At 45.8% G+C, this 25858-nt stretch overlaps 1 protein-coding gene across 8 annotated transcripts in view; it reads left to right on the top strand.

The window, feature by feature from the left end:
* Positions 1-25858, top strand: part of neurl4 (neuralized E3 ubiquitin protein ligase 4) — a 220178-nt gene that overhangs the window by 107739 nt on the left and 86581 nt on the right. For all 8 annotated transcript variants that reach the window (XM_087983019.1, XM_087983018.1, XM_087983014.1 and 5 more), the window contains exons 3-7: positions 1877-2145; positions 16405-16516; positions 20162-20250; positions 20893-20965; positions 25315-25576. In XM_087983019.1, coding sequence (XP_087839145.1) covers positions 1877-2145; positions 16405-16516; positions 20162-20250; positions 20893-20965; positions 25315-25576 — 805 coding nt within the window. The remainder of the gene's footprint in view (positions 1-1876; positions 2146-16404; positions 16517-20161; positions 20251-20892; positions 20966-25314; positions 25577-25858) is intronic.

The raw sequence follows: 25858 nt of genomic DNA, 5'->3' as shown, positions 1-25858 counted from the left end.
GTGCCATGCACTGAATCTCCCTCTGTTCACACCCTGGTGCCCTGCACTGAATCTCCCTCTGTTCACACCCTGGTGCCATGCACTGAATCTCCCTCTGTTCACACCTGGTGCCATGCACTGAATCTCTCTCTGTTCACACCCTGGTGCCACGCACTGAATCTCCCTCTGTTCACACCTGGTGCCATGCGGTCTTCGTTCACCTCCACTGAATATCACTCTGGTCACACCCTGGTGCCCTGCAGCCCTTCGTTCACCTCCACTGCTTGAAGAAAGGTGTTGGTAAGCGCCACTCTCAATTGGTTCGCAGCTTGTTTTCAAACGTGCAGCAATTTCGTCTGTAGTACTTGATTTTAAAACAGAGTTTTTCCCATTTCAATCCTCAATCAAAAATAAAGTAAAACGATATGTTGTAGTCTTCATAGTGGAATTAATAGAAATGGAGTGAATAGACGCTTAACTCCTGTGAAGATAAACTGGGGAGCATGAGAGGAATTGGACAGAAAGTAGAAAGATGTGGAGTCAAAGGGACTTAGAGTCGTAAAGGCAGGCCCTTCTCCACAAACTGGTCCATGCCGACCAAAATGTCTATGCACACTAACCCCATTTCCCTGCACTTGGCCCAAATCCTCCTAAACCTCTCCTATCCATGCATTTATCTACATGCCTTTTAAATGTTGTTAATGTACCCGCCTCAACCACTTCTACTGGCAGCTCATTCCATATGCATACCATCCTCTGTGGAAAAACGTTGCCCCTTGGATTCCCTTTTCTTTCCCTCCAACCTTAAACTGATACCTTCTCATCCTCAATTCCCCAACCCTGAGAAAAGTACTGAGTGCATTCATCCTATGATGCCTCTCATGATCTTAGATACTTTTATAAGGTTCCTCTCTCAGTCTCTTGCACACTAAACAGAAAAGTCCTAGCTTGTCCAACCTCTCCCTATAACTCAGACCTTTGAGTCCTAGCAACATCCTTGTAAATTTTTTCTGCACTCTTTCCAGTTTAATAACATCCTTTTTATAGCAAGGTGACCAAAACTGAACTCACCAACATCCTGTACAACTGCAACATGACATCCCAACTTGTATGCTCAGTGCCCTGACTGATGAAGGCCGGTGCGCCGAAAGCTTTCTTCAATGCCTTCTCTACGTATGACTCCACTTTCAGATAACAGTGCATCTGAACTCCAAGATCCCTCTGTTCCGCTACACTCCTTAAGGCCCTGGTCTGGAGATGCAAAGGTAAATCAGTTCTGTGTTGACATCTTCCACAAGGAAAGGAAGTTAAATAGCACAATATGGGAGGGTGCGATATGCCTAAATGGGAAAGGGATAAAAGTGCTTATTGAGAAATCCAAAAGACTTCTGGTTTAAGCTCAACTCTTGGTGGTGCATTGAATTTTTAACATTTCATTGAGGTGACTGCTTATAACATTTGACCACTTTCTCTTCCCACCCCACCCCACCCACCCTAACCATTTTTGCTCTGCCCCTTCCATTTACACCTGTCTCTTTCTTCTCTCTTCACCCCCTTTCTTCCTTCCTTCCCTCTCTCCCTTCCCCCTCTCTCTCCCTTCCCCCTCTCTCTCCCCAATTTTCCCCATCTCTCTCTTTTACCTTCTCTCTTCCCCTTCCCCTTCCCCCCCCTTTCTCCTTTCCCATCTTTCATTCTCTTCCATCTTCCCATCTTTCTTCCTCTTCCTTCTTTTCTCATCTCTTTCTCTTTCCCATTTCTGATCTCTGTCTATTCCCCCTTTTCCTCCCTCTTGCTCCCACTTTCCCTCCCCTGCCCCCACCGCACCTTTTCCTCCCTCTTGCCCATCCATTTGCTGTCTCTGTTGCGCTGCTTGGCTGTTCCTCGCCTGCTTGTCCAGGTTTTGTGGGGATGGAGCTGTCAGATGTTGTGAACAATGCCATTCTCTCGGCGTACACCGGGAGCTTGCTGAACGTCAGCCTGGGCAGCCCGTTGGACAGCAGCTGCTCGGTCACCTCCAACGATGCCCTTCTCTTCCACGAGAAGTGTGGCACACTCATCAAGCTCAGCAACAACAACAAGACAGCCGAGCGGCGCCGCCCACTCGACGAGTTCAACAATGGCGTCGTCATGACCAACCGCCCGTTGCGGGACAATGAGATGTTTGAGGTGAGCAGTGGAAGCTGGATTAGGTGTTTAGTATCTGCTTGTGTTAATTGATCGCCAGATTTTAATTGATTGTTTTCCTCTGCTCTCCATCTTGCCATCCCATCAACCTGCTCTCCAAGGCTTTGCTCAGAATTGACTTTTCAAGTAGAACTGTGCCCAGCCTCCTACCTTGTCATGATCTGAATGTGATGTTTGCTGCAGTACCTTGATCTTGTGGCCCTGGGAATGATGGTACTGGGTCACCTTGATCTTGTGGCCCTGGGAATGATGGTACTGGGTCACCTTGATCTTGTGGCCCTGGGAATGATGGTACTGGGTCACCTTGATCTTGTGGCCCTGGGAATGATGGTACTGGGTCACCTTGATCTTGTGGCCCTGGGAATGATGGTACTGGGTCACCTTGATCTTGTGGCCCTGGGAATGATGGTACTGGGTCACCTTGATCTTGTGGCCCTGGGAATGATGGTACTGGGTCACCTTGATCTTGTGGCCCTGGGAATGATGGTACTGGGTCACCTTGATCTTGTGGCCCTGGGAATGATGGTACTGGGTCACCTTGATCTTGTGGCCCTGGGAATGATGGTACTGGGTCACCTTGATCTTGTGGCCCTGGGAATGGTGGTACTGGGTCACCTTGATCTTGTGGCCCTGGGAATGATGGTACTGGGTCATCTTGATCTTGTGGCCCTGGGAATGATGGTACTGGGTCACCTTGATCTTGTGGCCCTGGGAATGATGGTACTGGGTCATCTTGATCTTGTGGCCCTGGGAATGATGGTACTGGGTCATCTTGATCTTGTGGCCCTGGGAATGATGGTACTGAGTCACCTTGATCTTGTGGCCCTGGGAATGATGGTACTGGGTCACCTTGATCTTGTGGCCCTGGGAATGATGGTACTGGGTCATCTTGATCTTGTGGCCCTGGGAATGATGGTACTGGGTCATCTTGATCTTGTGGCCCTGGGAATGATGGTACTGGGTCATCTTGATCTTGTGGCCCTGGGAATGATGGTACTGGGTCATCTTGATCTTGTGGCCCTGGGAATGATGGTACTGGGTCACCTTGATCTTGTGGCCCTGGGAATGATGGTACTGGGTCATCTTGATCTTGTGGCCCTGGGAATGATGGTACTGGGTCACCTTGATCTTGTGGCCCTGGGAATGATGGTACTGGGTCATCTTGATCTTGTGGCCCTGGGAATGATGGTACTGGGTCATCTTGATCTTGTGGCCCTGGGAATGATGGTACTGGGTCATCTTGATCTTGTGGCCCTGGGAATGATGGTACTGGGTCACCTTGATCTTGTGGCCCTGGGAATGATGGTACTGGGTCACCTTGATCTTGTGGCCCTGGGAATGATGGTACTGGGTCACCTTGATCTTGTGGCCCTGGGAATGATGGTACTGGGTCACCTTGATCTTGTGGCCCTGGGAATGATGGTACTGGGTCACCTTGATCTTGTGGCCCTGGGAATGATGGTACTGGGTCACCTTGTTCTTGTGGCCCTGGGAATGATGGTACTGGGTCACCTTGATCTTGTGGCCCTGGGAATGATGGTACTGGGTCACCTTGATCTGAAGTAGTTCAGTACAACTGAGGGCAGGAAACTCAACCCCATTGATAAAGGCCACTGGAGCCATTTACAGACCCAGAGCAAATAAAGACTGAGGTTTGCCTCGGTAAAGGACACTTGGAAAGCAGTTGGGTTCTTTCTGCAACCCTACATTTTCACACTTTGCTTCACTGATACCAGCTTTTGATTTCTGCCATTTTCTTTGAATAGAATTCATTTTCCTAACTTCAGAATGTGATTTAAACTCCTGGTCTGGTATTAGTACCAGCATGTTCATCTTTTCCCCAGATAGTTTTTGCATGCGTGACCCAATAACTGGTGTTTTGTCTCCAGTTAACTGCCACATGAGTCTGGAGATCAAATAGTGAACAATAGAGACTAGTATCTGCACATTTTTAGCCACTGGGGGAATTGTTGCAATCCTGGGCCGGGCTCGTAAACTTGAGTTTTCATTTGACTAGTAATTTATTTTAAAAGTTAAAGACCCATGCACTTAAGAGAATAAAGGCACAAGATTCCATGGTTTTGAACAATCAACTATAAACTTGACTATCCAAAGTTAGAACAGGAATACCATCTATAATATATGTACAATTTGTATTCTAACGTTCAGAATTAATACAAGTCAAATATAGATAACAAACTGTGATCAAACAGTTTGTTATCTATATTCTACCTCACGCATTGAATTGAAAATGTAAATCCCATGGACTTCTCCACAATACCACCACCTCCCTTCAATCCAATGTTAGTGATACAGTGGATAATCAAATCTTAGTCAAACTTCACAAAGCATTCCAATTGATCACTTTTGACAACCTGACCTTCAAACTCCCTCAAGAGAAGCTCCACGACAGTTCACATTCTAGTATTTCATGTCTTTTTTTGGGGTCTGTGCTCCTCTGGATTCTGCACAGTGCACTCCAGCTCTTAGTCTCAGATGCATTTCTAGCTTTTCACTGACTGCCAGGTTCACCATGCTAGTACTACACCTTGAGTTTCCCTGAAATTGTAACCTTATTCAGTTGTATCAAGCACATGCTATTTGTAGGCTTTTCAACACCAGCTTGACTGAATTATTTGCAAGCTTCCCTGAACTCCTTCATCTTCCAGGACTTCCTGATCCCCAAACTAAATGGAGCTAACTAACTGACTTTGGGACTTCTCATGGAGTCCCCTGCATAGAGCCAGTGTAGTTCAGTTGCCTTCCTAGTAACACTGTTCTTGCCTGCAGCTTGCTTCTCTCTCCCTTTCTCACTGTGTCTCCCAAATACAATTGCTTTCTAACTGCCTTTCACATTGAAACTGCTCTTCAATTGGCCTTGAAGTGTTTTGGGGTGAGCTGTGGAGGGTTTGAGCTATAAGGAGAGGCTGAATAGGCTGGGGCTGTTTTCCCTGGAGCGTCGGAGGCTGAGGGGTGACCTTTATAGAGGTTTGTAAAATCATGAGGGGCATGGATAGGATAAATAGACTATGTCTTTTCCCTGGGGCAAGGGCGTTCAGAACTGGAGCACATAGGTTTAGGGTGAGAAGGGAAAGATATAAAAGGGACTTAAGGGGCAACATTTTAATGTAGAGGGTGGTGAATGTATGGAATGAGCTGCCAGAGGAAGTAGTGCAGGCTGGTACAATTACAGCATTTAAAAGGGATCTGGATGGGTATATGAATAGGAAGGGTTTGGAGGTATATAGATCAAGTGCTGGCAAATAGGACTGGTTGGCATGGATGAGTTGGACCGAAGGGTCTGTTTCCGTGCTGTACATCTCTATAACTCTATTGAAAACATTGCACTGGTATGGTGGCTCAGTGGTTAGCACTACTGCCTCACAGTGCTGGGGACCTGGGTTCAATTCCAGCCTTGGGTGGACTATCTATACAAAATTTGCAAGTTCTGCCCATGAAAGCATGGGGTTCCTCCCGAGTGCTCTGATTTCCTCACACAGTCCAAAGATGTGCAAGTTAGCTGTGCTAAATTGTCCGTACTGTCCAGGCATTTGGGGACAGGGCATAGGGCTGGGACTGTGGGATGCTATTTGGAAAGTCAAGCTGACTCATTGGGCTGAATGGCCTCTTTCCACACCGTACAAATTCAGAGTTTCTTTAATGAGGTCACTTTGTGCCTAGACAGTATTGAATATAAGCATTTGCTAAATGGGTTACATTGTAAACGTTGTGTGCAACACGCATTGTTTTCGTCACAGAATGAGCACCAGTGTTCCTTCCAACTACAACAACTTATTTATATAGCGTATTTCATGTGAAACAAAATTTGTCCAAGTCTTATAAGGAGATGGTGGGTAAAGTTCTTGAAGAAGTTACATAGGAGATTGACGAGAATAATACCAGCAATGAATGATTTAAGATATAAGGAAAGATTAGAGAAATTTGGCCTTATTCTGCTTGGAGCAGACAAGGTAACAAGTTGACATTATTGAGGTGTTCAAAATTATGAACAATTTGGACAGTGAAGAAGGATATTCTGTTTCCATTGGTTGGTATATCTGTAACTCGGGGTCACAATTTCAAGACTGTCAGCAAGAGAGGTAGAAACTAGCTGGGTGGCTCTTTCAGGAGTCAGTGAAGGCATGATGGGTTGAATGGCCTGTACTGTAAATTCTAAGATTGTATGACATAAAATCCACGGTGGTACAGTGATTAGCACTGCTGCCTTACAGCGCCAGAGACCCGGGTTCAATTCCTACCTCAGGCGACTGACTGTGTGGAGTTTGCACGTTCTCCCCGTGTCTGCGTGGGTTTCCTCCGGGTCCTCCGGTTTCCTCCCACGGTCCAAAGATGTGCAGGTCAGGTGAATTGGCTATGCTAAATTGCCCATAGTGTTAGGTAAGGGGTAAATGTAGGGGTATGGGTGGGTTGCGCTTCGGCGGGTAGGTGTGAACTTGTTGGGCCGAAGGGCCTGTTTCCACACTGTAAGTAATCTAATCTAATCTATAAAGCTTTGTCAATGTTTTAAGGATTCACTTTAAAGTGGAAAATCAGATAGGGGAGGTTAAGAGGTTTAGGGGGGGAATTGTAAAGCTTTTGGCCCAAACACTTGATCACCAGACTCAGTGATGGAGCAATAGGAAATGGAGGATGCTCAAGAGGCCAGAATTAGAAGAGCAGAGAGGTCTCTTTGACTGGAAGGCTGAAGGAGGTTAGGGGAAGGGGAGGCCACAGAGAGATTTTAAAACAAGGATGAGAATTTTAAAATTAAGGAGTGGATGGATAGAATAGGGCAACAGGAATTAAATTACGATATGGACAGCAGAGTTTTAGATGTTATAAATTTTATAGATGGGAGAATTTAGGAGAGCAGCCGTGAGAGTTTTAGAAAAGTCAAGTTCAGAGGTGATGATGTTCTCAGCAGCAGATGAACTGAGGTAGGAAAAGCCACATGGTGCTATGGAGGTGTCTACAGACAACCTTAGTGGCACCATTGCTGTGGTTCTGTTCGCCGAGCTGGAAGTTTTTGTTGCAAACGTTTCGTCCCCTGTCTAGGTGACATCCTCAGTGCTTGGGAGCCTCCTGTGAAGCGCTTCTGTGGTGTTTCCTCCGGCATTTATAGTGGCCTGTCCCTGCCGCTTCCGGTTGTCAGTTTCAGCTGTCCGCTGTAGTGGCCGGTATATTGGGTCCAGGTCTATGTGTTTGTTGATGGAGTTTGTGGATGAGTGCCATGCTTCTAGGAATTCCCTGGCTGTTCTTTGTTTCGCTTGCCCTATAATGGTGGTGTTGTCCCAGTCAAATTCATGTTGCTTGTCGTCTGCGTGTGTGGCTCCTAAGGATAGCTGGTCGTGTCGTTTCGTGGCTAGTTGATGTTCGTGGATGCGAATCGTTAGATGTCTTCCTGTTTGTCCTATATCGTGTTTTGTGCAGTCCTTGCATGGGATTTTGTACACTACATTAGTTTTGCTCATGTTGGGTATCGGGTCCTTCATTTTGGTGAGTTGTTGTCTGAGAATGGCTGTTGGTTTGTGTGCTGTTATAAGTCCTAGTGGTCGCAGTAGTCTGGCTGTCATTTCAGAGGTGTTCTTGATGTATGGTAGTGTGGCTAGACCTTTGGGTTGCGGCATGTGCTCGTTCTGTTGTCTTTCCCTTAGGCATCTGTTGATGAAATTGCGCGGATATCCGTTTTTTGCGAATACCTTGTATAGGTGTTCCTCTTCCTCTTTTTGCAGTTCTGGTGTGCTGCAGTGTGTTGTGGCCCTTTTGAATAGTGTCTTGATGCAACTTCGTTTGTGTGTATTGGGGTGGTTGCTTTCATAGTTCAGGACTTGGTCTGTGTGTGTGGCTTTCCTGTGTACCTTAGTGGTGAATTCTCCGTTTGGTGTTCTCTGTACCCTCACGTCTAGGAATGGGAGTTGGTTGTCCTTTTCTTCCTCTCTCGTGAATCGGATTCCTGAGAGCGTGGAGTTGATGATCCGGTGTGTATTCTCTATTTCCGTGTTTTTAATGATTACAAAGGTGTCATCAACGTATCTGACCCAGAGTTTGGGTTGAATTTGTGGTAAGACTGTTTGTCTAACCTTTCGAAAGGTTAGAACAAACAGTCTTACCACAAATTCAACCCAAACTCTAGGTCAGATACGTTGATGACACCTTTGTAATCATTAAAAACACGGAAATAGAGAATACACACCGGATCATCAACTCCACGCTCTCAGGAATCCGATTCACGAGAGAGGAAGAAAAGGACAACCAACTCCCATTCCTAGACGTGATGGTACAGAGAACACCAAACGGAGAATTCACCACTAAGGTACACAGGAAAGCCACACACACAGACCAAGTCCTGAACAATGAAAGCAACCACCCCAATACACACAAACGAAGTTGCATCAAGACACTATTCAAAAGGGCCACAACACACTGCAGCACACCAGAACTGCAAAAAGAGGAAGAGGAACACCTATACAAGGTATTCGCAAAAAACGGATATCCGCACAATTTCATCAACAGATGCCTAAGGGAAAGACAACAGAACGAGCACATGCCGCAACCCAAAGGTCTAGCCACACTACCATACATCAAGAACATCTCTGAAATGACAGCCAGACTACTGCGACCACTAGGACTTATAACAGCACACAAACCAACAGCCACTCTCAGACAACAACTCACCAAAACGAAGGACCCGATACCCAGCATGAGCAAAACTAATGTAGTGTACAAAATCCCATGCAAGGACTGCACAAAACACGATATAGGACAAACAGGAAGACAGCTAACGATCCGCATCCACGAACATCAACTAGCCACGAAACGACACGACCAGCTATCCTTAGTAGCCACACACGCAGACGACAAGCAACATGAATTTGACTGGGACAACACTACCATTATAGGGCAAGCGAAACAAAGAACAGCCAGGGAATTCCTAGAAGCATGGCACTCATCCACAAACTTCATCAACAAACACATAGACCTGGACCCAATATACCGGGCACTACAGCGGACAGCTGAAACTGACAACCGGAAGCGGCAGGGACAGGCCACTATAAATGCCGGAGGAAACACCACAGAAGCGCTTCACAGGAGGCTCCCAAGCACTGAGAATGTCACCTAGACAGGGACGAAACGTTTGCAACAAAAACTTCCAGCTCAGCGAACAGAACCACAGCAACGAGCACCCGAGCTACAAATCTTCTCACAAACTTTAGTGGCACCATGGATAATGGTCAGAAGTACATCTGAATGTGACACCAAGGTTGTGAACAGACTGGTTTCATCTGGAGACTGTTGCCTTGGGGGTGGAGATAGTCAGTGACTAGGAGATGAATATGAATGAGAAGGAACTGAAAAATTCCTGCTCAACTTAATGCTTTCTTATTTTTGACTGACAGGTTGAGATATTTCTGAGGAAGTGTCACTGGACCTGCAACTTCTGCTTTCTCTCCACAGCTGCTACCAGACCTGCTGAGTTTTTCTAACAATTTCTGTTTTGTTCTGATTTCCCACCATCTGCAGTTCTTTGTTATTTCTTGGGATACTTCAGTTCGGTACAATTGTTTTTCTGACTTGAGGTTAGTGTTCCGCAAGGATCAGTGCTAAGACCTGTGTTTGTTGTAGTGCATGCACAGATGATTTGGATGAAAATGTAGGTGGTCTGACTAATAAGTTTGCAGACGACACAAAGATTGGTAGAGTTGTGGATAATGAGGGCAGTTGTCAAAGGGTACAAAAGGATACCGATTGCTTGGGAAATCAGGCAGAGAAATGGCAGCTGAAGTTTAATCTGGACAAATGTAAATGCATTTTAGGAGGTCAAATACAAGAGGAAAGTGTACAGTAAATGGCAGATCCCTTAGGAGCATTGATATGCAGAGGGATCTTGGGATGCAAGTCTGTCACTCCCTGAAATTGGCAACACAAGTGATAAAGGAAACACACCGCATGCTTACCTTGATTAGTTGGGTTATTAAGTTTAAAAATTGGCACATCATCTTGCAGTTACATAAAACATCAGTCAGACCACATTTGAGGCATTGTATGCAGTTCTCTTCACACACTACAGCAGGAACGTGGAGACTTTGGAGAATGTGCAAGAGGTTTACCAGATGTTGCTTGGATTAGAGTGTATTAGCTATAAGGAGAGGTTGGACAAACTGGGATTGTTTTTGGTAGAGCAATGGAGGCTGAGGGATGATCAAATAGAAGTGTACAAAATTATGAGAGGTACAGATAGGGTGGATGGTCAGTGTCTTTTTCCCAGGGTTCAAATGCCAAATACTAGGCTTGACAGGGTTAAGGTGAGAGAGGGCAAGTTTAAAGGAGATGTTCGAGGTAAGTGTTTTCCACAGATGGTAGTAAGTCCTGGAAATGCACTGCCAGGAGAAGTTATAGAAGCAGATTCAACAGCAAAATTTGAGGCGTTTAGGTACATGACAGGCAAGGATACATGCCATATGCAGGCAGATGGGATTAGTTCAGAATAGCACGATGGTCAGCACAGACATAGTGGGTCAAAGGGCTTGTTCCGGTGCTGCACTGTGATCTTGCATAGAATTGGATTTAAGCTTATATTGTGAAAATGAAGGGAGGAGATAGTCAGGATAAATACAATATTGCAATAAATGCAGTATCTCCAATTGAAAGGATGTGACTAGTGATGAAGCTGAAGGTTTTCCTATGGAGTCACCACTTTTCCTAGAGGTTGAAACATGAGGACCCAGGACGGAAAGTAATAGTGCTGATCTGAGGCCGTGGAAGAGCTTCTGTGGGACTGCTTGGAATTGGTGGATTGGTCCATGTTCAAGAATGCAGTGGCTAACCTGGACCAGTACCCTGCCACCACTGTCACTGACTTCATTAGCAAGTAAACAGAGGACTGTGTACCAAAGAAGTCAATTCATATGATTCCCAACCAGAAAATATGGATGAACTGGGAAATCCATTGCCTAACCACTGAATAACTTCCTGTACCGGATCCTCAAGCTTTAGTTTCTGCTTGTAAGCCAGAAGAAGCAGCACAACCTGATAGTCTGATTTACCAAAATGCGGGATGGAGCAGTTAGGCGTCTTTGATTCACAAACAATTATGATTATTTTCTCCAAAGCTATTTCGCGTAATTTTTTCAAATTCTCTGAAGCGTTGGATTAATTTAGTAACTCCTACCTTTTTTTTAATACTGTGCTATAATGAATCAATACCTTCATCTCTGTTAATCATCATAGCCACTTGAGTTGTTCATTAGTCACTGGGCGTTGATACTGTTGCTGTTACATACTCGCTTGCACAGGCATCTCCTTATCTAACACAGTTACCGGAAACAGGTCAAATATGCTTTCTTCTTTTGCTACTTTGTCCTCATTCCCCACTGACCTACATCAGTTTCTGGTTAAGCAGAGTCTTGATGTTAAATGTGTTCAACCGTATCAAATTCCTCCATAGCCTTGTCCTATCCCTGTCTTGCTAATTCCCTCCCAATTCCATATCACTCCGGGATATCTGTGCCCCTTTTCTTATCTTTTTAATATTTTTGTTTTCTTTACTCATTATAAAATGACTGTGCTGTCAGATGTATTGCTCTGAATGTTGGAGCTACCTCCCTGAACCTAGCAGCCAGCGAACTCCTTTTCTGTGTCATTAAAACCCACCAATGCTTTCAATCATCCCCGACCAACTCCTTTTACGTTGATGTTAAATGTCAGTGTTCACTGCTGTTATGAAGCACCTCGGGGAAATTTTATTCATGGTTCCATTGTAATGCAAGGTTCCAGTGCTAGAAAAGCTAAAAGGTCTAAAAATTGATAAATCTCCTAGCCCTGATGGGCTACATTCTAGAGTTCTGAAGGAGGTGGCTGAAGAAATAGCAGAGGCGTTGTTGTGATCTTTCAAAAGTTACTGGAGTCGGGGAAAGTCCCAGATGATGATTGGAAAATTGTTGTTGTAACCCCCTTATTCAAGAAAAGATAAAGACAAAAGATGGAAAATTATAGGCCGATTAGCCTTACCTCGGTTCGTAACATCCATCGTTAAGGAAGAGATTTCTAAATTCGTGGAAGTGCAGGATTGGATTAGAACAAGTCAGCATGGATTTAATAAGGGGAAGTCACGCCTGACAAACCTGTTAGAATTCTTTGAAGTGGTCACAGGTAAGTTGGACCAGGGAAACCTAGTGGATGTTATCTATCTAGACTTCCAAAAGGCCTTTGATAAGGTGCTTTATGGGAAGCTGCTGAGTAAGGTGAGGCCCCGTGGTGTTCAAGGTGAGCTATTGGCATGGTTTGAGAATTGGCTGTCTGACAGAAGACAGTGAGTTGGGATAAAAGGCTTATCTTCTGAAAGGCAGCCGGTGACCAGTGGTGTCCTGCAGGGTGCAATGTTGGGCCGCAGCTGCTCACTTTCTATATTAATGATCTGGATGAAGGGACCGGGGGCATTCTGGCGAAATTTGCCAATGATATGAAGTTAAGTGGATAGACAGGTAGTACTGAGGAGGTGGGGAGGCTGCAGAAAGATTGAGGCGAAAGTGAGGACTGCATATGCTGGAGATTAGAGTCAAGAGTGTGGTGCTGGAAAAGCACAGTAGGTCAGGCAGCATCCGAGGGGAAGGAAAATTGACATTTCAGGCAAAAGCCCTTCATTCCTAATGAAGGTTTTTGCCCAAAACATCGATTTTAGTTTGCCTCTCCTCAAATGCTGCCTGACCTGTTGTGCTTTTCCAGCACCACACTGCAGAATGTTTTTACCTAAATCTATGACTGCAGATGCTGGAAACTAGATTCTGGATTAGTGGTGCTGGAAAAGCACAGCAGTTCAGGCAGCATTCAAGGAGCAGTAAAATCGACATTTCGGGCAAAAGCCCTTCATCGGGACTACAGGCAGAGTGCCTGAAGGGTGGAGAGATAAATGAGCGATTCAGACAGTTCAGCAACGTGTCCAGGAAATGGCTGAGGAAATTCAATGTGAGCAAATGTGAGGCCTTGCACTTTGGGGGAAAAGACGAATGCAGACATGGACTATTTTCTAAACTGTGAAAAAATTCATAAAGCCAAAATACAAAGGGATCTGGGAGTGCTAGTCCAGGATTCTCTAAAGGTTAACTTGCAGGTTGAGTTTGTGATTAAGAAAGCGAATGTTATGTTGTCATTTATCTTGAGGGTTGGAATATAAAAGCAGCCATGTGCTTCTGAGACTTTATAAAGCTCTAGTTTGGCCCCATTTAGAATACTGTGTCCAATTTTGGGCCTCACACCTCAGGAAAGACATACTGGCACTGGAGCGTGTCCAGCGGAGATTCACATGGATGGTCCCTGGAATGGTAGGCCTAACATGCAATGAACGGCTGAGGATTCTGGGATTGTATTAATTAGAGTTTAGAAGGTTGAGAGAAGATCTTATAGAAATTTACAAGAAAATGCATGGCTGAGAAAGGGTGGATGCTGGGAAGATGTTTCCGTTAGGCTCCACTAGAACCCGTGGGCACAGCCTTAGAATTAGATGGTCACTTTTGAATGGAAATGAGGAGACATTTCTTCAGCCAGAGAGTGGTGGGCCTGTGGAATTCATTGCCATGGAGCGAGCGCAGTGGAGGCCGGGACGTTAACTGTCTTCAAGGCAGAGATTAATAAATTCTCGATCTCGCAAGGGATTAAGGGGTACGGGGAGAGTGCGAGTAAATGGGGTTGAAATGCCCATCAGCCATGTTTAAATGGCGGAGTGGACGTGATCTGCCAAATGGCCTTACTTCCACTCCTATGTCTTATGGTAATATATATCTACATGATTCCCAATGCCTCTTGGAGGTATTGGAGCCTTTGTCAGGCTTAAAAATGGAGAGATCCCCTGGTCTAGATGAATTGCATCCCAGGCTGCCGTGGGAGATGAGGCAGAAAATTGCAGGGATTCTGACATAAAGTTTTAATTCCTCTCTGGCACGGGGGAAGTGCCAGAAGACTTGAGGATGGCTAATGTGGTTCCACTTTTCAAGAAGGCTGGTAGAGATGAAATTACGTGATGAGTCTCATGTCAGTGGTAGAGAAATTATTGGAGAAAATTCTGAATGAAACAACTAATGTCCACTTGGAAAGGCATGGGTTAGGTAGGGATAGTCAGCATGGCTTTGTCAGAGGAAGGTCATGCCAAACAAATATGCTAGAATTTCTCGAAAATGTGATCAAGTATGTGGATGAGGCAAGTTCAGTTAATGTGGTTTATATGTATTTTAGCCAAGCTTTTGACAAGGGGGGGTGGACAGTTTGAGAAGGCTGAAGCACATAGAATTCAGGGAAACTTGGCGAAATGGATCAGAAGCTGGCTTAGTAATAGAACACAAAGGTGGTTGAGTGACAGGAGGCCGATATCCAGCGGTGTACTACAAGAATCAGTTTGTCGTATACAGATGAAAATGTGGGGGGGTGTTAACTGGGATAATTATTCACAGATCTCTGAAGTCGGCAGAGCTCGTGAATAGGATAGTTAAGAAGGCATGTGGGGCATTTGCTTTCATCAGTTGTGGCATAGCATATAAGAGCAAGGAGGTAATGTTGGAGCTGTACAGGGCATTGTTTAGGCTATAGCTGAAGTACTGTGTCTGTTCTGGTCACCTCATTGTAGGAAGGATGTGATCGTACTAGACGGGGTGCTAAGGAGGTTCATTGGGATGTTGCCTGGGATGGAGAAATTGAGTTATGAGGAGAGACAAGATAGGCTTGGATTGTGTTTTTTTTAGAGCAGAGAAGACTTGTTGGCGGGGGGGTAGGGGGGTCCATGATTGAGATATCTAAGTTTTTGATGGGTATGGACAGGGTGAATAGACAGCAGCTGCTCCCCTTGGTTGAGGGCACATAACCTTAGGGTAAGGGACAGGAGATTCAGAGGGGATTTGAGAAAAAAAATGTTTTCACTCGAGGATGGGAATCTGGAATGCGCTGCCTGGGAAAATAGTGGAGGCTGGAAAAATTGCAACCTTCAAAAAGATTTGGTGAGCATTTGAAGTATATTCAAAATATGGAGAAAGTGGGTACAGAGGACATGAAGGTCCTGGGCCGCCTCCATCGCCACTCCCTCATCACCCAACACCTAGAGGAAGAATGCCTCACGTTCTGCCTCGGGACCGTTCAACCCCAGGGCATCGATGTGGACTTCACCAGTTTCCTCATTTCCCCCTCCCCCCACCTTATTCCAGCTCAGCACCGTCCTCATGGCCTTTCCCACCTGTCAATCCTCCTTCCCACCTATCCGCTCCACCCTCCTCTCCGACCTATCACCTTCACCCCCACTTCCATCCACCTATTGCACTCTCAGTTACCCTCTCCCCAGCCCCACCACCCTTCCATTTATCCCTGCACCCCGAGGCTCCTAGCCTCATTGTTGATGAAGGGCTCCTGCCCGAAATGTTGATTCTTCTGCTCCTCGGATGCTGCCTGACCTGCTGTGCTTTTCCAGCACCACCCTCTCCCGATTCTAAAATATGGGGCAAGTGCAGGAAATTGGGATTGGTGCGCCATTAATGATAGTTATTTTGGTGCAGACCTGATGGGTCGAAGGGCCTTTTCTATTCTATTCTATTGTAAATAATTCTAAGACACTTCTGCTCTTGTGAGGAGGAATATGTCATTCAGCCCCATGAGCCTGCTCTAACATTCATCATCATGACTGATCGTCTACCGCAATATCATTTTCACATGCTATCCTGTTTCCCTTGATGTTGTTAGTATCTGAAAAGCTTTTGATCCATGTGCTGCACAGTTCAATGACTGACTTTATCAATCCCCTTCTTGAAGAGCTGTTTTCCTCCATAATATGATTGAGGCTTTGTGGGCAAATCTGACATGACCTTGAAACAATATGTATCATTGACACAATATTGGTACATATCAGTAAAGACTGTTTATTCAGTGTAAAAATGTTTTGAGATCATGAAATCTATTGTCCTGTAGCTGAAACTAGCCAAGGTCTTTCATAGCTCAGTCACTCTTCATGTTTGAAGTCAGAGTCAAAGGTGAAATCCCTGATTTTCTCCTCCTCAAAAATGGGGCTATAGAAGCGACCATGAGATTGTGGACATTCTAGCTCAATGTCCTTTGGTTTATTGAGAGGCACTATTTCTGTATTCCCCACATTTCTGCAGGTATTATAACCAAATGAAAAAGTTAATTGAAAATTCGATTTTGTTTGTAACATTTTGCGTTGCTTTGTGTGCACTAATTAATATTAATACTTTGCTCCTGCTTCCTCAATAGATCCGGATTGACAAATTGGTGGACAAATGGTCTGGCTCAATCGAAATTGGTATCACCATGCACAACCCAAACAACTTGGACTACCCAGCAACAATGACCAATCTCCGTTCAGGTCGGGAGATAATCTTCTGTTTTATTGTCTTTGCATCCTCCATAACTTTCAACACTGGGAATCTGTTAAAATCTATGCAACCTTTCCTGTTCCAATGGAAATAATCCCATGTCTTAAGTCTCTTCTTTTGTTTTTCATTCTATCCTTGAGCTCAAGACTCTAAAGTTTTCCTTTTAATGTTATTTCCTTGATGTGGTCTTCCTTGGTAAGACCTGCATTTTGCTTTGTATTCATTTGGAGGCCAGCATTTGTTGTCCACCATATGGTGGACAACAAATGCCCAGGGGACAGTTAAGAGTCAACCACATTGCTGTGGTTCTGGAGTCACATGTAGGCCAGATCAGGTACAGGTGGCAAATTTGGCAAAATCTGTGAATCAGATAGGGTTTTTATGACAATCGACCAATAGGTTAGCTTTTTATTTCAGCTTTTCAATTGAATTCAAATGTCACCATCTACCATGGTGGGATTCAAACCCATGCCCTCCCACCCAAAAATGGGGTTCTTCATTGCTCATCCAGTGACATTTCTCACTGTGCCACTATTTCCACCATTTACTAGTCCCTACCTCGAAGGGATGATGGTAAGCTACTCTCTTGAGCTGCTGCACTATGTTTCCTGCATTGCTGATAGGACATTCCAGGATTTTGACCCAACGCCAGTGAACCATTGGCTCAGGCCTTTTCAGGTCAGAATAGTTCCTGGCATGGAGGGGACTTGTGATGTTTCAGTGTGCTTGCTGCACTTGTTGCCTGCTAGGTGTTACATGGCCAGCTCTTTTGTTTATGACGTTCCCACCATCAAAAGGTCAGCAGTGGGAATGTTTGCTGATGACCGCTCAACATTCAGAGCTATTCAAGAGCCCTCAAACTAAAGCAGTCCATGTCCAACAATCCAACTTCCGCAACTACACTGGCCCCACCCCCCATCTTTTCCTTCGCTACATTGATGACTGTATCGGCGCTACCTCGTGCTCCCACGAGGAGGTTGAACAGTTCATCCACTACACTAACACCTTCCACCCCGACCTCAAATTCACCTGGACAGTCTCGGACTCCTCCCTCCCCTTCCTAGACCTTTCTGTTTCTATCTCAGGCGACCGAATCAACACGGACATCTACTACAAACCAACCGACTCCCACAGCTACCTGGACTACACCTCCTCCCATCCTGCCCCCTGTAAAAACGCCATCCCATTCTCCCAATTCCTTCGTCTCCGCCGCATCTGCTCCCAGGAGGACCAGTTCAAAATACGTACAACACAGATGGCCTCCTTCTTCAAGGACCGCAATTTCCCCCCCCCGACGTGGTCGACAGTGCCCTCCACCGCATCTCCTCCACTTCCCGCTCCTCCGCCCTTGAGCCCCGCCCCTCCAACCGCCACCAGGACAGAACCCCACTGGTCCTCACCTCCCACCCCACCAATCTCCATGTACAGCGCATCATCCGCCGTCACTTCCGCCACCTCCAAACAGACCCCAGCACCAAGGATATATTTCCCTCCCCTCCCCTATCAGCTTTCCGTAGAGACCACTCCCTCCGCGACTCCCTTGTCAGATCCACACCCCCCACCGACCCAACCTCCACTCCCGGCACCTTCCCTTGCAACCGCAGGAGGTGCAACACTTGCGCCCACACCTCCCCCCTCACTTCTCTCCAAGGCCCCAAAGGAAACTTCCATATCCGCCACAGATTCACCTGCACCTCCACCCACATCATCTACTGCATCCGCTGCAGCCGGTGTGGCCTCCTCTATATTGGGGAGACAGGCCGCCTACTTGCGGAGCGATTCAGAGAGCACCTCTGGGCCACCCGGACGAACCAACCCAACCACCCTGTAGCACAGCATTTCAACTCCCCCTCCCACTCCACCGAGGATATGCAGGTCATTGGACTCATCCACCGCCAAACCACAACAAGCCGACGGTCGGAGGAGGAGCGTCTTATCTTCCGACTGGGAACCCTCCAACCACAGGGGATGAACTTGGACTTCACCAGTTTCTTCATCCCTCCTCCCCCCACCTTGTCTCAGCCGAATCCCTCCAGCCCGGCACCGCCTTCCTGACCTGCAGTCTTCTTCTTGACCTCTCCGCCTCCATCCTACTCCGACCTATCACCCTTACCTTGACCTCTTTCCACCTATCACATTTCCAACGCCCCTCCTCCAAGTCCCTCCTCCCTACCTTTTATCTTCTCCTGCTGAACACTCTCTGCTCATTCCTGAAGAAGGGCCTGTGCCCGAAACGTCGAATCTCCTGTTCCCTGGATGCTGCCTGACCTGCTGTGCTGTTCCAGCAATAAAGTTTCAACATGTCCAAATGTAGCAAGAGCTGGACAATATTCAGACTTAAGCTGACAAGTGGCAAGTAACATTCATGCCACAGGATTGTCAGGCAAAGACTATCTCCAACAAGAGAGAATCTAACCATCTCTCCTTGATATTCAGTGGCATTTCCGTCATTGACTCCAGCACTGTCAGATTACTGTTGACCTGAAACTGAACTGGATTAGTCATAGAGGTATTGTGGATGGATGAGCATGTCAGAGGCTTGGAATACTGTGGCAAGTAATTCACTTCCTGATTTCCTAAACCCTGTGCACTATCTGGAAGGCATGTCAGGAGTATGATGGAAATCTTCCCATTTACTTGGATGTCTGCAGCTTAGCTATCACTCGGGAAGCTTGACCCCATCTCGTTCAACACAGCCCATTTCATCACCACATCTACAAACATTCACTCCCTCTCAAGGTTTCCAAACCTGTCACCATTTCCTCTAGAAGGATGAGGACAGCAGAGACAGGGAAATATTTGCTATCCTGAACTAAAAATACATCGCTGTTCCTTCACTGTCACTGAGTCAAAATCATGCAAGTCCCTCTCTCATGGCATTGTTGGCCAACACCAAATGGTTGACAAAACTCCCACCACTTTCTCTAGGGTGCTATAAATGAGCAATAAACGCTGGCCCAGCCAGCAACACAGTCATCCCATGAGTTAATAAAATAATGAAGTAGAAAACAATGCTGTCTGCTTGTATTGGAATAGAATAGAACAGAATACCCTTTATTGTCACGTATACTCCAGTACAGGAGTACAATGAAAAATTTTTACAATGGCTACCTCTAATCTTGGATATAAAAGAGAAAAATAATAGCATTCCTTACAGTGTCTAAAAAATAAGTTGGAAGTAAGATAGTTGCAGCATAGTTAAAGGATTGTCATGAGAGTCCTGTAAAGGATTTCAGATCGACATTACATTGCAGCAGCTCAGTGAGCACATGGTCTGACCGCCCATGCCCAGATTGCAGTTCAACAACAGTCCCACTCCGCACCGGTGCTCAGCTCAGAATACTGTTGAAGAGTCATACAGCGTGGAAACAGACCCTTTGGTCCTACCAGTCATAATCCCAGACTGAACTCGGCCCACCTGTCTGCTCTTGGCGCATATACCTTAAGAAACCTAGAAGTAAATCTAGAAATAAGCCTGAATCTCAGGAGCAGGTACAAGATCAATGCTTCTCTCTGTCCAGTGGTGAAACTAACACTATGTCGCTTCCAAGCAAGTATTTGCCTTCTCCTTTCAGAAGCTGAATACTGTTGGTGCATTGTGGGAGCTGTGGCTAACCCTTCTTTTCCCATTTCAGGAACAATTATGATGAGTGGCTGTGGAATTCTGACCAATGGGAAGGGCACTCGAAGGGAATATTGTGAGTTTAGCCTGGATGAACTGCAGGTAAATTAAACTGCTTTTCTCACAGCAGTGGGCCAGTGGAGGGGGAGGCCGTAAGCAAGCGCTAGCAATAGTCACTAATAATTCTCATTAGGAATGCAAGAGAAGTGGTAAGAATAGAGATTTTGCTGCAGGGAGTGGTTGTAGGGGACACTGCACATGTACTTAACAAGATTCCCATATGGGGGAGAAAGAAACTGGAGGATCCTTTGATATTATAGGCTAGAGATCATGTGCATGCACCAGTTGAGACAAATGGTCGGTCTGTCTGTGCTGTGCATTCTATGTGCATGCCTCCCCAATTCTAGCAATGAGAATCTGGGAAACAAATAACTTAGCCTCTTTTATCTGCATCAAAGGTTGAGATGTTGAAACGAATCAGGTTCGATCCCCTTGGAGTACCGATTCAGTAGTGGGTGGAGGCAGGAGCTGGGGCTCCACAGTGGAAGAGGAAAAATCAGCTGATACCCATCCTTTCATCGTCCAGTTTGTTACATGAATGTAGCAAGGAGATTCTCATGCTTGAAATGGAACAGCCTCAGACAAAATTCCCAAGTCCATGTCTGGCTGGAAATTGTTGCTTGGGTTTCTTGGTCTCGTGAAGTAGTTTACACTGTCTTGAGCATCCTTTCCTTATATCCACAGGAAGGAGATCACATTGGACTCATGAGGAAATCCAATGGGGCTTTGCATTTTTATATAAATGGCATCGATCAAGGTAAGACCCTCCCTGCTGCCGTTAACCTTTCGTCAATTTGATCCCAGAATCCTTGCTTAGCATGATTGGGGTAAAAATCTAACTCTGACAGAGAAGTAAATACACAGATCAGTCAAAGTAGCTGTGTGGGTTAATAAGGCCATTTTGTAAAAAATGCAAAACACGGTCTACCATTTTTTGGGGGGGGAAATCAGAAAATAATTATCTGCGACTTGTGTTGATCCTTTGCTAAGGCTATACTTGTGATACTGTGTTCAGCTCGCCATACTGAATCTGAAAAAAGACAAGCGTGGTACCAGAACTGAGAGATTCTCCATGTTGTACTGATGAAGTTAAAAACTGAGATTTTAAAAATGTAAACACAGAGAATGTGTCAGTTATAGGAAGAGCAATAGGTCGAGAAGATGTCGATAGGTTGATGAAGGCTTGATAGGCCAAAGAGCCTCTTCTGTGCTGCCTGTGTTTCCACTTGAGCAGGAGACCAGTGCACTGCAATGTTCTCAACTCGCATATTCTCCTCATTTTGCAAGAGCAGAGGGACAGCTCTGGTGCATTGTAGAGATAAGTTCATAAGATACAGGAGCGGAATTAGGCCGTTCGGCCCATCAGATCTGCCCTGCCATTCGAACATGGCTGATATGCTCCTCATCCCCATTTTCCTGCCTTCTCTCCATATCCCTTCAACCCGGTACCAATTACTGTCTAAGTCCTTCTTAAATTTACTCACTGTCCCAGCATCCACCACACAAATTCCACAGATTCACAACCCTTTGAGAGTACACCCCCCCATCCCAAAACTATGACCTCTTGTCCCAGAGTGCCCCGCAAGAGGAACCATCTGCTCCGTGTCTATTTTATCCACACCTTTTATCATCTTGAACACCTCAACTTGATCTCATACTTCTAAGAGTACAGGCCGAAACTGTTCGATCTCTCTTCATACGACAAACCCCTCATCTCGATCTCGTGAGCCTACTCTGACCTGCCTCCGATGCCACTACATCTCTCCTCAAATAAGGGGACCAAAACTGTGCACGTTGCTCCACGTGCAGTCTCACCAGTGCCTTGCGTAGTTGCAACAATACTTACTTCCCTTTATATTCTATTGCTTTAGCTATAAAAACCAACCCTCCATTCGCTTTCTTTATTCTCTGCAATACCTGCATGCTAGTTTTCTGTGACTTATGAATGAGTACACCTAGATCCCTCTGCACCGGAGCACCCTGAGGTCCCTCCCCATTAAGATAATAGGTCGTCTTCCCATTTTTTTCGACCCAAATACATGACCTTGCACTTATCCACATAAACTCCATCTGCTGCATTTTGGCCCACCTTATTTCCTCATTGCAGTTCTTACTTCCTCATTGCAGTTTACCGTCCCAACTATTTTTGTGTTGTCCACAAATTTGGCGATAATGCCATCTATCCCTGTATCCAAGTAGTTAATGTAGATTGTAATTAGCTGGGGTCCACGGACTGAACCCTGTGGCACCCCACTAGTTACATCCAAAAAGAAACCCATTTATCCTGACTCTCTGTTTCTTGTCCTTTACCCAGTCATCTATCCAGACGAATAAATTACCCCTATTCCCATATGATCCAAATTTGTGAATTAACCTTTTGTGTGGCACTTTATCAGATACTTTCCAGAAGTCCAGATAAATTACATCTGCATCATCTCCTTTATCCACTTTGCATGTTACATCTTTGAAGAGATCCAGCAAATTAGTCAAGCATGATTTGACCTTCATAAAACCAAGCTGACTCAGATGGATAGTGTTTTGACTTTCCAAATGTCCTGATATTGCTTCCTTGATAATTGATTCTAACACTTTCACAACAACTGTTGGATAAAGACATTTGGGAGAAAGGATAGAAGTATATGCTGATAAGGTGAGATGAAGGGGTGGTGGGAGGATTTGTGGACAAGCGTTGTGCCAGTCCACCAGTCGTCAGTGGAGCAGGAAAGATAATAACATAGTTAAGAAATCCTTCCTGAAGAAGGGCTTATGTCCATAACCTCGATTCTCCTGCTCCTTGGATGCTGCCTGACCTACTGCGCTTTTCCAGCAACACATTTTTCAGCTTAGTTAAGAAATCAGACTTCTTAGTTGAATTAAATAGATGAGTGGGAAGGTCAAGCTGGAACTGTATAAAACTGTAATAGGGTGGCACAGTGGCTCAGTGGTTAGCACTACTGCTTCATAGTGCCAGGGACCAGGGTTCGATTCCAGCCTCGGGCGACTGACTGTGTGGAGTTTGCACATTCTCCCCTGTCTGCGTGGGTTTCCTCCAGGTGCTCCGGTTTCCTCCCACAGTCCAAAGATGTACAGGTCAGGTGAATTGGCCGTAGTGTAAGATGCATTAGTCAGAGGGAAGTGGGTCTCGATGGGTTACTGTTCAGAAGGTCGGTATGGACTTTGTGCCGAAGGACCTGTTTTCACACTGTAGGGAATCTAATCCAAAAAACACAAAGTTGACTCACAGTTGGAGCACTCTGTGATTCTGGGCCTCATTAGCCTGGGCCTCTGGGTTACTGATCTTGTGACAATACCACTGCGCCACCATCTAACCCTTCCATTAGAGAGAATTTAACCAAATATTTTCGCCCGGAGCATGGAGGAGTGTGGAGAACACAGCTTAAGAATGGTAGAGTTAGAAATCCTTTCCTCCATTTAAAAAGAAACTGACAGTGGGTACGGATCCAGAGCTGGAATGTTGGCATATGCTGAATAGCTTTTTTTTTTGGCTGCTGAAGATATGATTAGACCACTTTCTGTGCTGTCCTTTATCTATAATTCTTTAAAATAGTAGCCAGGACATTCATTTGCATCCACCCAAGAGGACAGCAATAGCTTTGACTCAATGCCTCCTCTATCTGGTCTTTCGAGTGATGCTGCTTCCTCGGCATGGTCCCTGAAAGTTTCAACCTGGCCTAAGCACTCGATTTCTGGATCAGAGTTTGAACCCATAACCTTCTGGCTGGGGTGAGGCTGCTACCAATGGACCTAAAGCGTGGACCTGACTACGGTCATCTACTGTGTCATGCTGAGATGCAGCCCTCTCTGAATCTTAATGCTGTAGGTAACTGGTGTGTAAGAGTTCCGAGCAACGGGCTGCCCATTTCTGCGTTATCCTAGAATATTCGAGTATATCAAACCATTTGGCCCCATCATGCTTATACTTACTCTTCAGTAGAAGTGCCCAGTTTAATCCTCCTGTATAAGTAAAGTTGCCTCTTACCTGAATTGTTCACTGCAGCAGATCGGGCCCTGTTCCAGCATTGCATCTGGGGACACAGATCCCCTGAGAGTTCACAGAAGCGCCAACCGATGCTATACTTTCAAATCCTGAAGGGATGTTAGAACCTCTAACCTCCAGATTTGGAAGGAAGAGTGCTGCCAGTTTGCTACACTGATTGTGATAAGCAGCAGTTCACCTGGGATTAGAGGCAGAGTCTCTCTCTCAAATTTCAGTCACCAAAACAAAACTCATGTCGCTCTGACTGAGCAACTTAGCAGAGCATTGAGTGTGAAGTTTTTTTTAACCTCTGAACTTCTCATCAGCTTTGAAGGTGTGGTCATGGCAACAGCCCTGTTTGTTGGTTAGTTGTCCTTCAATGCTTTCTCTACAGAGGTGTCTTGCATTTCCATGGCCTCTGCAGTCCGTTGAGTGAAGTGGGACTAGAGTCACATGTACAGTGGTTTCCCTTCTCTGAATTGATTAAATTTTATTCATGATGGTTTCACTTGGTCTCAACTCTCAAGTGATTCAATTTCACAAATTGGCACTGATGGCTTGCCTAATACCGTAACCACCATCCTGCCATGCCAATAAAGTTGTGCGTTAGCCAGAAACTGTTTGATAATAGTGAGTATATTGTTACTCTGTCAAAAGTGTACAAAGAGTCACCTTTCTCTGTCTCTGCTCAACACACCCTTGCCTCTCCCCCTTGCCATCATTTTTTTTTTCCTATCTCTTCTGTCTCTCTCTCTCCCCCAACTGCTCTCTCTGTCATATCCTCTCGCTCTTCCCCATCTTGCTCTCTCTCCCCCTCAACCATTTCTGTTTCTTGCTCCATCTCCTGTGCACGCTCTTCCCATCTCCTGCTGTTCTGCCCATGTCTCACTCTCCTTACCACTGTTTCCTCCTTCTCCCCCCCGGTCTCTCTTTCTATCTTCCTCTATCTTCCATCTGTTTCTCTCTGTCTTGCTTACTCATTCTCCCTCCATGTCTTGCACCCTTACACACTCCCCCACCCCAAAACCACCACCTTTTCTCTTCACTGCCTCTCCCATTTTCCGTCTGTCTGTCTCTTGGTCTCTTCTCTGTCCCCCTGTCTCTTGCAGGCGTTGCTGCAACCCAGACTCTGCCCACTATTTATGGAGTGGTGGATCTCTATGGCATGGCAGTGAAAGTGACCATTGTCCACAACCACAACCACTCCGACCGGCTGCGCAGGAACAACGCCATCATGCGGGCTCTGTCACCAGACGTTGGGCGGCGAGTATTTGACTCTGGCGACACTGAGGTAGAGCGGCTGCTCTTCCATCCCAACTGTGGGCAGAAGGCAGCGATCGTGTGTGATGGGAGGACAGCACTGAGGCCCCAGTAAGTAAGCAAGAGGAATTGAACTGTGCAGTACCTGTCTTGGAAGTGTGAGATGGAGATATTGTGGAGAGAGCTTTATTCTGTAGCTATAACCCTATGCTGTACCTATCCTGGGAGTGTTTGATGGGGGCAGTGATGAAGGGTTTATGCCTGAAACGTCGACTGTCCTGCTCGTCAGATGCTGCCTGACCTGCTGAGCTTTTCCAGCACCGCAATCTTCAACTCTGACTCTCTAGCATCTGCAGTCCTCGCTTTCTCACAGTGTAGAGAGAGCTTTACTCT

The sequence above is a fragment of the Chiloscyllium plagiosum genome, unplaced genomic scaffold, assembly GCF_037043375.1.
Source record: "Chiloscyllium plagiosum isolate Xiang-an unplaced genomic scaffold, Cpla_swu_hap1 HiC_scaffold_44, whole genome shotgun sequence".
NCBI classification, from domain to species: Eukaryota; Metazoa; Chordata; class Chondrichthyes; order Orectolobiformes; family Hemiscylliidae; genus Chiloscyllium; species Chiloscyllium plagiosum.
This window is presented reverse-complemented; position numbering and strand designations above follow the sequence as displayed.